This window comes from Dermochelys coriacea, chromosome 2, assembly GCF_009764565.3.
Source record: "Dermochelys coriacea isolate rDerCor1 chromosome 2, rDerCor1.pri.v4, whole genome shotgun sequence".
Taxonomy (NCBI): Eukaryota; Metazoa; Chordata; order Testudines; family Dermochelyidae; genus Dermochelys; species Dermochelys coriacea.
The window spans coordinates 209,618,218-209,632,069 of record NC_050069.1 but is presented as its reverse complement, the minus strand read 5'-3'; the positions used below and the strand labels follow the sequence as shown (position 1 = coordinate 209,632,069).

Here is a 13,852-nt window from a genome sequence, read left to right as displayed (position 1 = left end):
CTGTTACAGAAGCACTACTTACAAAACTATATTTCAGTGTGGCTTATGTGACTTTACATTAGCATTGGGCCTTGAAATACTTATTTCTACGGAAGAGAACATTGGAGCAAACCAACCAGTAACTGCAGGTTTTGTTTAATTGGCAGTATGCAAAAATGACTTCTGATTTGACACTCGCATCTTGGTAGTGCTGTATGTGGGAAATCCAGTATTTGATAGAAATTTCACCTTTGTTTTGTACTCTTCTCTGGGATGCTGAACGACAGTTTTATAGTGGCTTTTAATCACCTTTATACTTCAGATATAGGATGTCCTCACCAGCAGTCTTGGAACAGTCCTCGCACACCTCAACATCTCAAAGATAAAATGGTGCAGTGGAGGCCCACAAGTGGGAGGATGTGTACAGATGGAAAGATTGGGTGAAATGTAGTCCAAAATAACAAGGAATGCCAGCACTTATTCTTTGATACTGGAAGGTTCAATTCTAAAACTGGTACATCAAGATTCTTGTTTTGGTGGCAGTATCTGATGGAAAATTAAGTATATTTAGGGCCAAATAAAACTGGCTGCTCAAATTATTCCTGAAAATATTACCTCCACACTCATTTCACCCAACAGTTTCACATACAAAATAAGTAGCTGCAGTAAAAGGCCTCTTTGGGCAGAAAGGCACCAGTTCATCAGAGCATTTAAATATGTACTGTACTTTGAGCACATGCTTATGTGCTTTGCTAAATTGGCCCTGATAGTCATCTTTCATATTTAGCAGATTTTGAAAATTTTGCTCTTACTGTTAACCAAATTACATTAAGCATACCTTCTTCCATCTCCAGCAAATATTTTAAACTTTACTTCCAAGTATTTGATGTAAATGAAAGCTTTTGTTCAATAATAAACTTAATAAAATTGGTCCCTTCTGACTTTAGTATCTATTAATCTAAAATTCAGTTGCACTACCTGACAGACTGATGGTACCAATAGTTATGTTGATTCATTTATCTTTGTTTGTACTTGTAATGAACTGCTAATGTCACAATTTTTAATTAGTCTCCAAATCTTTTCAACAGGACACTGATTTGAAAAAAACAGTTGATGAAAGTGCACGGATTCAAAGAGCATACAACCACTATTTTGATCTCATCATTGTAAATGACAATCTAGACAAAGCCTTTGAGAAGCTACAGACTGCTATAGAGAAATTGAGGTTGGAGCCACAATGGGTCCCAATTAGTTGGGTATACTGACAGATTTCTGAAGGTGGGTTTAGCTAACAAATGAAATTAGCTGCAACAAATGTTCTCAGAAGACATTCTGTAGAGATGGAAGATACCTGCAGCACCCTTGCATTTTTACTCTGTGTAATTCAGATGATAGTACACTATTCTGAGTTTTTATATAACATATTGAAGGAAAAGTGTACTTAGATATGTAATTTATTTTAATTTTTCTAACTTTTTACAGATAACCTTTCTATTCATGTCACATGAAGGAAATGCGTTGAAGCATTTTTATGTGTTTTAATTTAGTACCTTTGCCTTTTTCATCTAAAATTTTCAAGTCATTCACTTTAACATTTACATTTTGGTCTTACATTTTCACTGTGATAAGGGAGGATACTTGAAACAATTTTTGTAAAACTCTTGTTCAAGTTAGTGTTCATCTGGTCAAACGTCAGTTGTAAGAGAAAACACTAATTCTTTTCCTAATATGCACCTTTACATAAATTTTTTTTATGGGAGCAGAATTTTAAATATTAAAGCAGCAACCATCGCTGCTTTGTGACATTGCTCTGACATCTTTCTGCTCAATGTTTATACACTTTTGCAGTTTCATGGTTTCTTGTTGTCTCTTTTGATTTAGACATATGTACTGTAGACTTCCCCTATGTGTACCTTTAAAAAACAATGTAAAACAATACCTTGCACTCTACTTATTAGGCTATTCTTGGGAGCCAGCCTTTTAGCCCATTACAGTTGAGGTACTGATGTCAGAAAGGTTGTATGTAATGTAAATCATTGTAGTTAGGATCATGGTAAAGTAGCCTGAGAAGAGAGCCTTATATTGCAGAGCCTTACAGTGAGGCTTAGTGTGTAGGACTATTTATTCACACTTGTGAAAACACATTGCTAAAGAAACCTGCTTTTTTATTGAGACATTGTTCGGTATATGTATATTGATCTGTGAATTGAGTTCCTGTGATATTTAGCTGGCTCTTATTTTACATTTTGGAATATTGTGAGTGATTTAGCTGTTGTGTTTTATGAAATGTGATGTAATGAGATTTTTGTGCTATTTGTTGTATTGTTCAAACTGCATTCTTCATTGAATAGCTTGTGAAATTAGAAAGTTATTGTCAGATGCTAAAAATCAATGTTTATATTTTGTTTTAAAACATGATTTTTTTTTTTTGTTTCGTGATGAAATAATTCTCCATTCAGTAGACTCACTGGCATAATTCCTATTATCTCCAAGTTCATATTGATTCATATTTTCGAGACTTTTACTAATATAAATTCTCCTTAACAAAGTATAAAATGAAAATACAAATTGTCAGTAAGACAAAACTATTCTTGTGACCATATTTTATATTGTACTAGCTATTGTATAGTCACATTTCTTCATCAGTTACCAGGTTTGAGCCTAAATTACAGTCATCTATCCACTTAATTTATTTTCTGTCTGATGATGGGCACCTGTCTTAAGTTTTTTTCCATGCCAAAGCATATTACACAGAATGCCAACAAAAAGAGGACTTCTGCTGAATTCTCTTTCTGATGAAAAACCCAAACGAATAGATACACTGTAAAAACAATAGTGTGCCCTTGGTCTTTTAAAGATTTTTGATTATGTACACAAGAAAACAGGGTTCAGGTAGCTTTATGTAGTTACTTTATACAAAGAAACCGTGAGTCTCAAAGTTATATTATAGAAGATTTAAAAACCTCCAAGATATTTTTTAAAGATTCCAGTATATTTTGTAAATGTTATACAAAAATCTAGCCTTGGTCTTCTCTGTGGCTCTTGGTATTGAGATTTCAGTTTTTTAAAGCGAGTCTGAAACTTTTTAAGGAAAACTTGTATCACTACTTTGTTTTTATTCTGTTTAATTCTGCAAAATATATATGGGTTTTGTTCCTTTTTAAAAGTTTAGTAGATTTCATACGTGGTGCCAGCATGACACTTAGCTATTTGGTACTCTTAGGAGACTAGGTTCTATGAAGAATAGATCTATTGTTGCCAACAAATAGCAGAGCCTTTGCTTGAATATTTTAAAAGATTAAATCTTGGTACTAAAGGACTTTATAGTTATGATGGATCTATCAGTGTCCTTGTTGTACACTATGTAATAGGAGATAAATGTGTTCTGTATGTGGGAAGTATTATCTAGACAGATACTACGCCTTTCATTATGAGTTAGAAATGACTAACTACTGAACTGTGATGCCAGAAGTCGGTTGAGCTAGCTCCTCCCCAACGAGTGAAATTAGAAGATTTTACTTTCCACACTGTAATGCAGTATATTACAAATTTCACTAACTCTGCAGCTTTGTCAGAGCATATTTCACCAAATAGAAATGTATGCGCCCAGGTCTACTCAGAAAACTACTGTACTACTACCAGTACCATCATAGAAATAGGACGGTCAAAAGGGACACTGTGGTGATGTTTTGTGCTAGGGCGTAGGCCCTCCTGTGTTCAGTAGAGTGCAAAATGTGAAATTGATCGCGCTTGAGCCTATCATAAGTGCTATCAGGCCTGCTGTATTCTTTTAGGTATTGTCTTTAATGTAGAAGCAGCTGGGGAGTGTGATTCTAGGGCTCCCTCACAGGAAGGATTGTCTGACAGGATGTATATAAGAACCTGGTGTATCAAAACCTTTATGGGGGTTATCTGGATCTCTAGGCTTAAGGTGGTAAGCAAAATAAACTCTTTACCAGACTTTACCAAATCTTTCAAATTTAGCAAAGTATATTTTCCTCATTGAGGACCAGGTTAGCTGTATAAACACACCTGCTTTGGATTTAAAACAACTGTTCAGAAAACGTTGGAACTTTTCTTTAAACTATAAAAAAAAAAATAGGTTTTCAGTTCATATGGTTACTCAAAAATGGCTGAATTTTTGTTTACTCTTTAAAAAAAAAATCTTCTAGTCTGACAGCAATGAGAATTTTGAGTTCAAACTAACCTTTTTAGAGAGGTTGTTAAGCCATTCGCCAGAGGGTTAGAGAATGAAGATGCTATTTCCACCGTAACTATGATGATGGCTTCATGTCATAATACATATTGATAGGAACGGTGGTTGATAGGCTAGAACAGTGGTTCTCAACCTTTCCAGACTATTGTACCCCTTTCAGGAGTCTAATTCATCTTGTATATCTCAAATTTCACCTCACTTAAAAACTGCTTGCTTACAAAATCAGACATAAAACAAAAGTGTTACAGCACACTAATACTGAAGAATTGCTTACTTTCTCATTTTTACCATGTAATTATAAAATAAATGGATTGGAATGTAAATATTGATTGTACTTACATTTCAGTGTGATACTTGAGCCTTGTCATTCTGAGAGGCAGTGAAGCGACAGCAACAATCAAGTTTTTCTCCACATAGTCTATTCCTACTCTTTGTCTTGATGGCAGTCATAACAGAAAATGAGACTTCACAAAGATATGTTGACCCAAAAGGTAACCAAACATGCAAAGCATGGTTCCCATGGTCACTGTACTCTTTCTGTACTAAACACCAGAACTGGGTTAGTGTGGAGTCTTTAAACTTCATTTGCAGACCTTGGTCTTAGGATGTCTCAAGAAGATTTTCTTGCTGACTGGCTGAGAGGTTACTGCGACTAACATCTGACAAAATGAATGGGTTTCTTACCCAGTCGAGTTGAGCTAAGTTGTGTTGAATGTTGGGGCAGTATTGTTACCCTAAAATTTTAGACGTCAATTATGTTACCTACAATAGCACTTTTAATTTCTTAAAAGGGTAACCAGGTTTGTGGTCTGCCCTAAAGGAATTGCCAGAGTGTTACCAGGGGGCTTGTCTCTGACCCACAGAGGGCTCCCCAGAGCAAGCTAGTCTTGCTAACTCCTAAAAGGACACGGATACAGCCTTCCGCTCAAGGATAGACATACCAGCAGTAATTCTTCGAAAACAAAATAATTGTTTTTTTTAAAAGATAAGTGGTTACAATGTATTTAATGAAGCAAGAAAGAATAATAGAATTTAGTAAAAATGCAGTAAAATTACATTTAAAACATCATAATTAAAGCGGCACAATGAAGTAAGACAGGCTGCTTACAATATGTCATGCACAGAATACAGCAGCTTCAGTGTAACATGTATATAAAGATCGCACATACACAAAGGTTTTTAGTCTGTTACAATCTAATCCTGTACTTAATGTAAGAGATGCAGTCTCTATATACACACATGAGAAATCATTGTCACATAACATTTAACATAAAACCTTTACTTAACACTTAATATTTAACATCCTATAAGCGCTGGCCAAGCGGTTACAAGAGCAAAAGGGAAGATCTTACTCAAGACACAGGCATCCAGCTTTATTTACAGACAAACCCAAGCACTCTTAAATATTAGATAGAAAAGATCAGACTTGCACATCTTGTTCAAAATTTCCCTCTGATTCATCTATTGGTCCTTCTGATTTGTCTGAATTTAGAGATCACAGTTTTCACAGCTTGCAGTTTCACTGCTCAGTTGGGCCATAGATGCAGTGGTGGCTGCTGCTCATTCGTTGCTGCTGGTAAGACAGTTGCTGGCTGATAGAAGCTTGTTGCTACGGCAACCTTGGAATTCTGCTGCTGCTGCTGCTTTTCCAGGTAGCTGCTTTCCAGGATGTTCCATTCTTCTTTTCAAGCAGCTTCTGTACTTGAGTTTCAGCCTGCTGGCTGAACCCACTACAAACTCAACCTGCTGGCTATCAGCCTTGTATACTGTTTGCTCTCTCAATGTCAGCTCCTCTCAGCCAATCAGCTGCTAGCTTTTCAGCTCCTCCCTATGACATCATACCTATTTTTAGGTAGGAAAGCTCCTCCCCTGACGCCATCTTGGATTCTAGACCTTTGTACGCTCCTCCCTCTGATGCCATCTTGTTTGCTAAACTTTCCACAACCTAATTTTGAACTACGTAATCCCTGTCTCTCCCATTTTGATTTTCCTGGCCATGTTGGATTTTCTAAATTTAAACTGTCATTAATTTCTACTTACTTAGAGCCTTAATCTTAAAACTAATTACTATTTTATACAAACCAAAGTGTTCTGATACTGTCACCGCCTTAATTATATCAATTGGGAAAAGTGAATTTTTGCAATATTTAAACCCCTTCTCAGGTTTTTTTTTGTTAGCCTCTCAAGGTATTCAAGGTATTTCAGAACATTAAAAGCAGAATCTTTTGCTACAGTACGACTTGAATTCAGATGTCAAGTGAGCAAAATGATCTATTATATCTTTTAATTTAGCTCTGCTCAATTTCCCCTGTGCAGAAATCAGTGACGTGCATGAAGCGGTGGAAAACAGGTGAAGTATTTGTCTCCATATTTGGACTTTCAGAATTCAGTTTTCTTGATAAAGGCATTCACTTTCTCATAGAGATTCACGTCCTTGCATGGACAAATTTGGATCATTCAGCTTGCTAAGTGTATCTGCGAGGTAGGCAAGTTGAGGTAACCACAGTATTCTCAAAGCTTCAACTATTTCTACAAAAGCACATGATGCTTCATATGCTGTCTCCCTTGTTGTAGCAAAATCAAAGAAGCCATACACTATTACAGAAGATCTGATTCTGCCTGCTGCTGTGGCACTTGCAGAAAAGATACTTGATAAAAAAAAAAAAAGCAGTTGATACTCTCAAGAAAGTACCTTTATCAAATGACACTGTACGTCATAGAATTGAAGAAATGGCTGAGGAAAGGAGGGAATGGATGATCAGAAAGAAATGTGTGAACTTGTGTGTAATTCAGGCAATCTGTCAAGTACTTTCTGTCATGAAAGCTAGTGAACCTCTATGTGAAGCAACAGTTACTGATGTTCTGATCCCCTCGCTACGCAAACAATGCAAAACAGGTGAGCGTTGAGGGTCCTGGACTTGATAAAGTGACAATTTTGACACTCATTTGAAACTTCATGCAGTTAAGAACTCATCTTGTTTGAAGCAAGTACCCCTCAGTGTATGATACAGTGCACCTGCTGCAAGGAAGGATTTTCTTTCCTGATCCTAGCTACGAGTCCGTTCACTCTCTTGGTCATTGCAGCAGCCTCCTCAGTGCAGATGACTTTGCATGAATTCCAACTCAAATCGTGTTCGGAAGAAAGTCAGTTTAAACATGGCCCTTCTGATTTAGTTTGCCTTTAAACTTTTGTAAAACAGTATGTACTAGATATCGGTGGTTTCACGGTATTGAACATAAGCAATCAGCTGAGCTTCTCCACTAATATCGTGACTCATCAAGCTGAAGGGCAAATGTTTTTGCCATTTTAAGTTTCTCTACAAGTTGAGAGAATTTCCTCAGCCATTTCTTCAGTTCTACGACAGTGTCATTTGATAAAGGTACTTTGAGAGTATCAACTGCTTTTTTTATCAGATCTTTTGAAATAGTGTACGGCTTCTTTGATTTTGCTATAAGAAAGGGAGACAGCATATGAAGCTTCATGTGCTTTTGTAGAAATAGTTGACGTTTTTTTCGTATTAAGCTGGCAAGTCTGGAACTCAGAAACCTTTCTTTGAAAAAATTCTACCAGTTTACCCACATGCACAGGGTGTTTTGTCTTCAAATGTTGTTGCAAATATGCTAGCTTCATGCTGTTATTTAATAGACTTCTCCGCAAAGGAACTACAAAGTTTGAGGTGGATCGTTATTTGTAGATGTGAATCTAAAAGCAATATATTCCATGCAGAACTGAGGGAGTTTTTTCAGTCCTTTTCAATTTCTTACAAATTTCACTGTCGCCACTACCATCGCTTCTAGCACCTTGTTTTAAAAAACTGTCAATTTTTACATCGGAACTGCATACACACTATGACAACTTCAACCTCATTTACGTGCTTGCATGCATCAGTATATGACATAAAACACATTTAATACAGTGTATATATACACATTGTTACTGTATAAAATAGTATATAGAGCAGTATAAACAAGTCATTGTATGAAATTTTAGTTGGTACTGACTTCGCTAGTGCTTTTTATGTGGCCTGTTGTAAAACTGGCAGATATCTAGATGAGTTGACATATCCCCTGGAAGACCTCTGCATACCCCTGGTTGAAAACCACTAGGCTAGAAGATGCACAAATTAGACTGAACTGCATAATATGCAAGTAATGAAGAGATGCTATGAATGCATTAAGCTTGAACAAATGAAAATATTTCTCATAGCATGTACTATATTGTTATAATTTTAAACCCCCAAAATACTAACATTTCCTATTGTCCAGAAATCAGTTTTGTGTTTGGTTCATCTTCTGAGTATTAAACACTTGCTCACTTTTTCCTGGACACTGAAAAGTAAAGTAGCTAAACTTTTTATGCTGACTAACCATAGGGATATGTGTGACTGAGTTAGAAATGCTGCTAAATTTGTAAGGTACATGAATATATTAATTTACTCTTATCTTCATAATCGTCAAATAGCTGGGAGGTGAATGTGTGCATGCGTGGATAGTAAAACAAAAAATGTTCATGTACACATTCATATTACTGATGTACCAAGACCTAATCCAAAGGAAATATTCCTGCATATGAGATGTATTGAAAACTGGCACATATATCTCTACCTGGATGGTGGTGATTATTAATGTATATTTTTTAAAATATACGTTTGCTCACTCTAAAAATTATTCAATATTTGTAACTTCTATCTATATTAAACAGTTCATGAGGTACCATAAGATGTGTGTGTATGTAGAGTTATAGAGGAAATATTGGGTTCATCCTGGGAATGCTAGCTTTTTGCTAGAATGCAATCAGAATGTCATGAACCACAAATTATTCCATGGCAGGATGGAAAAAAATTGATGCTTTCTTTTAAAAGATTAAAAAGAAAAAATTGGATTTTTAAATTTAAAATGCAGGTTTATTTTTAAAATATCTATTTAAATTAGAAATAGACCTTAGCATAGGTAGTCAAACTTATTATCTATTAAAATAATTTAAATTAAATACAAAACTGATAAGCGATCAATGTTTGCTGCCAACTTTTAAGAAAATCAAACTACTGAGCTGGTAGTAATCATTGGTGAAGCACCTGGAACCAAAGTCTGTTTAAGGGCTAACACAGCAGTTTTGACAGCAGTAGCCTCTTCTGCAGGTGCAGAAACAATATTTTATTTTATTTTATTTCAGTTTATTCAACTAGTTCATTTCAGTTACTAGTTCGTTCATAATTAAGAAACCAATTGGAAAGGTTGTTTTTCCTCTTCCAACCTAGGAATAAAGACTAGGTGTCAGGATGAGATCTACTAGTTCTAAAATCTTGAACAAAGTTACCAGAATCTATCAGTTCAATTTTAATTTTAAATGCAAAACATATTTTGATCAACTTTTTTCTTAGTTGTGTAGCACATTTAAGGTAGTTTTATTTAATTAAATGCTGGTTTTGTGCATCGTTAATTGAATTAGAATATCCATCCAAATACATCTTGAAACAAATCATAATTAAAGTAATCATCTAGTAAATAAGAAATACATCGTTCACCATTTTCTAACAATAAAAGATCTTAAAATTAAGTAGCTGAACAAATGTATGTTAAGCTACATAACTGCTTGAATAAATATGTATAGATATAATGTATCCTCCTGATTAGCAAAACAAACACACACCAGTTTAGTGTAAAGGCTATATTTAGTTGCAAATCAACATGTTTTCATGGTTACCAACGAATAAGAATCAACCTTTCTTTAGGGAAAATAACTAAAAAGTACACATGCAAAACACAATTAAAATTGATTATTTAAATAAAGGGTTCCTGATTGCTGATTTAAATCGTTTTGATATAAATCAATCCTCCCTGTGTCATAGACTAATTTAAGTAAACACCAAACTAAACTTTAATGCAAATACTTTGGGTGCATAACTGATTAGTTCATAATGGCTCTATTCTTTAAAAGTTATGTTATTGATTCAACTTAAGTTTCTAAGTATTGTGACAAGCCCGAGTCTGTTTAAGGTTCAGTGTGGTAAACCATAATAGAACCTGTCAACTTATATATATTTTATGAAGGGCTTTTAAAACATTCAGTAAATATAAAATAAAAGAATGTGAAATTAGAGCAGTATCATAAATTGACACAGGCAAGGAAACTTAGTCTTATAGGCAACACAGTATTTTTTTCCCTTGTGCAGTGTTCTCAGATCAGAATTTCTGTATGTGTATTGAGGTGCAAGAATTGTGTGGAACTGAATGGCAAGTCAACCTTAACTTTGAATTTCTGTGCTTAAAAAGACTGTCAAGGATTGTGAAGGCTCAAAATTTTACTTTACTTGCTCCTTACATGCTATCCTAGCTATGTCTTTTAAAATCAAGCTTCAGTGCTTTCATTGTACAAATTGCCTGATGCTCAGCACTCGAGCTGTCCTAGGTTTCCAGATGATGCAAATATGAAATAGAAAAATGTTTTATGAAATATGAAAAATGCCTGGCTGGGTGTCCTTTTTAAAGTTTGTCTCCATACCGTTCCTTATTTTAGCTACAGCAAAAACGATGTGGATCTGGTGGGTCGGGCACTAGACTGGCAATCAGGCTGGGTTCTTTTTCCAGCTCTGCCCTTGATCTGATGTATAACCTTGCCTATGTCAGCTCCACTCTCTCTGTACCTCTTCTTCCCCTCCACACTTTGTCTTTTTTATTTAGGCTGTAAGCTTTTAGAAACGAGACTCTCACTGTGTCTACATAGTGCCTACTGCAATACAGTCCCCAGCTCAGGTGGTGCCTCTAGGCACTACTGTAATACAGATATGAGGCTAGATTCTAAACTTTAGTGTGGTCCATAGGGGGGTTTGCCTCAAAAATTCACCAGTTGAGAAACCCAGTGGGGAACATACATGCATGTGTTCAAAGGCAGGTTCATGCTTCTGCAATTAGAACTCTGCCCCATTCATTAAATCCTGGAGAGATTAAGTATAATTTATATCGCCAAATTCAGTGTAGAAAAAGTCAGGTCCTACTTGTTTTTAAAAGGGATATTTTGGTACATTAGCTCATAACAGGAGTGGTGGTTAACATATCCATCACCATTTTTCAGCATAGAGAATTCCCAAGTAAGTCAGTGGGTGTTGTCTGTAAAAGTAAAAAAAAAAAAAAAAAATTGCAATATGTTCTTTTGTCGTTTGCAGTATGTTGTATTTCTATTCAAGTTCTCATTTAACTGTACAAAATATGAAAAGCATCTTGACTAAAGGCATTCTGTAGAGTAAGTAGTTCCATTTCTGTTAAGTAAACCCACCTATAAACAGCTAATTACTTTTATAGTTGGCAGTATTTATATTCTATGGGGCAAATTCTACTCTGAAGTAAATGTGAAATCATACAAGTACATTAGAAGGAAAGACTTTTGGTACTCATAATTTTCAACTTTCATGCTTGTGGGCATGGATTCCCCTTCCTTTGTTGCTAACATAAGATTGGGTCCTTAAGCGTGAAAGAGTTAAATTGGCTATGGGGACACTTTCGCCTGTACTCTTTTCTTTTTAATAAGACTCTGCCAGCTGTTATCCGGGTTCAAGGACAAGATAGTTGGGCATCTGCAAGGCTGACCTAAATATTGCTCCATAAGATATCCTTCACTAGAACATGAAGAATAGTACAACTTCCTCCAGAACCCAAGTGGCTTTTCTGTACTATCTGACCTCTCAAATAAGGGATCACAAGATTCCTATTAACACTGGGTTTTGTTGGATGACAGTATATTGGCCAGTACAATGCAGTTTTGAACAGGTGTCTATTCTGTTTCAAAACACAGGCCAGGACATCACACTGTGTTCATGATGTACAAAATATTACTTCCATAGACTTTTTCTTGACTTTTAAAAATGCATGTTGAGTATGCCCTTCTCCCACAACTCTTACACTTCCTATGTATAATGTTTCTATATATTGTGGTACAGTAAGGGTACCCACTATTACTGAAGGAGTCTAAAATCTGGAGTTTTTGTCGGGATTGTGCTAAAAACAAGATTTTGGTCAAGTTAAACTCTGATTTACATTTATATTGAATATGCCTCTGTCACCTTGAATTAAGATTTGACTTACCTTGTGTGTTTTCACAAGTGGCTTTTTCTTTTGGATGTTAACGTGCATGCTTTTTGTGTAACTTATTAAATTTGAAAACTGGACTTGGTATTTGTGAGTTTTAAAAATTGTTCTCTTCTGACATATACAGGTCTCAGCAGTGCAAAAAACAAAACTAAGAAAACCTTGTCATTGCCACGTTAACCAACTGTTGAGTGATATTTTCTAAAGTAAGACTGTGAAAATAACTTAGCAACTAAACTTTTGCCTAAGAAACATGATATTATGGAACAGGTCCAACAAATGGGACCTGTTAGTATTGTATCTTTACATGGATAAAATCAGCTGACATGTTGGACTATGTTTTTAATCATTTTATATTCTAAGATCTCCCCTCATTATCATGTTGTCTTTTACAGTTATCTTTTTCATGTCATGCATAATCCAGCATAAAAATATTAATGTACAAATATGTGAAATTCTGTTAATTTGCAACAAAATATTTTTGTATATAATAAAGATTTAATATTGGGGAAAATGTAGTCTTTTTTCATGATGTTCGCTATACTGTGACTCTTAACCAAATAGTAAAGTTGATAAGATTAGACCACACTACACATTAGATCAGGAGTGGGCAAACTTTTTGGCCCGAGGGCCACATCAGGGTGCGAAACTGTATGGAGGGCTGGTTAGGGAAGGCTGTGCCTCCCCAAACGGCCTGGTTCCCGCCCCCTATCCGACCCCTTCCACTTCCCGCCCCCTGACTGCCCCCTTCAGAACTCCTCATCCATCGGACCCCATTCCCTATCTAATGCCCCCTATTCCCCATCCCCTGCCCCCCTAGAACCTTTACCCTACCCAACTGCCCCCTGTTCCCCATCCCCTGCCCCTCCCCCCCAAAACCTCCGCCCCATCCAACCGCCCCCACTCCCTGTCCCCTAACTGCCCTCTGGGATCCCCTGCCCCTTATCCAGCTCCCCAGTCCTGGCCCCCTTACCATGCTGCTCAGAGCAGCATGTCTGGAAGCTGCGCCGCCTAGCTGGAGCCAGACACACTGTCGCGCTGCCCTGCATGAGCACGCTGCCCAGAGTGCTGCCTGCATGGCTATGGGGGAAGGGCCAGGGGCTCAGGGGCTGGGCAGGACGATCCCGCAGCCTGGGTGTGGCCCACAGGCCATAGTTTGCCCCCCTCTGCATTAGATCCTACCTCAATAAATCCCTAAAATAAATAAATAAATAAAGCCCATCTTATTCTCTTAAGTGCAAAAATTCCTCTGGTGTTGCAAGTGGACTGTCTGTCAACCAATGCACTTAATCAGTATACCTAGAAATTCTGCTACAGTATTCTGGCAGATGACATACAAACCAAGGCTCTGTGATCTGATCAGCAACAGTTAATCTTTTTGCCTGGGCTGAATCCCATTAAAGTCAAAGGGGTTACAAATGGACTCAGGTCCATCCTCATGGATCAAATTGCCAGTTTGAGCCCTAAGCACATAAATGTAGTAATTTTCCTTAGTTACTAAAAATCAGTTTTAACATTTCACTCCATGTGAAGTATGGTACTGTTCTCAGAAGTGGGCAAGGAAAAGGGCCAGAT

General features: G+C 36.5%; 1 protein-coding gene across 11 annotated transcripts in view; it reads left to right on the top strand.

The window, feature by feature from the left end:
- PALS2 (protein associated with LIN7 2, MAGUK family member) overlaps window positions 1-12,791 on the top strand; it is a 139,363-nt gene extending 126,572 nt beyond the window's left edge. For all 11 annotated transcript variants that reach the window (XM_038390908.2, XM_038390909.2, XM_043509168.1 and 8 more), the window contains one exon: window positions 1,068-12,791. In XM_038390908.2, the coding sequence (XP_038246836.1) occupies window positions 1,068-1,244 (177 nt within the window). In that variant the 3' untranslated portion in view covers window positions 1,245-12,791. The remainder of the gene's footprint in view (window positions 1-1,067) is intronic.
- The last annotated feature ends 1,061 nt before the right edge of the window (window positions 12,792-13,852 follow it).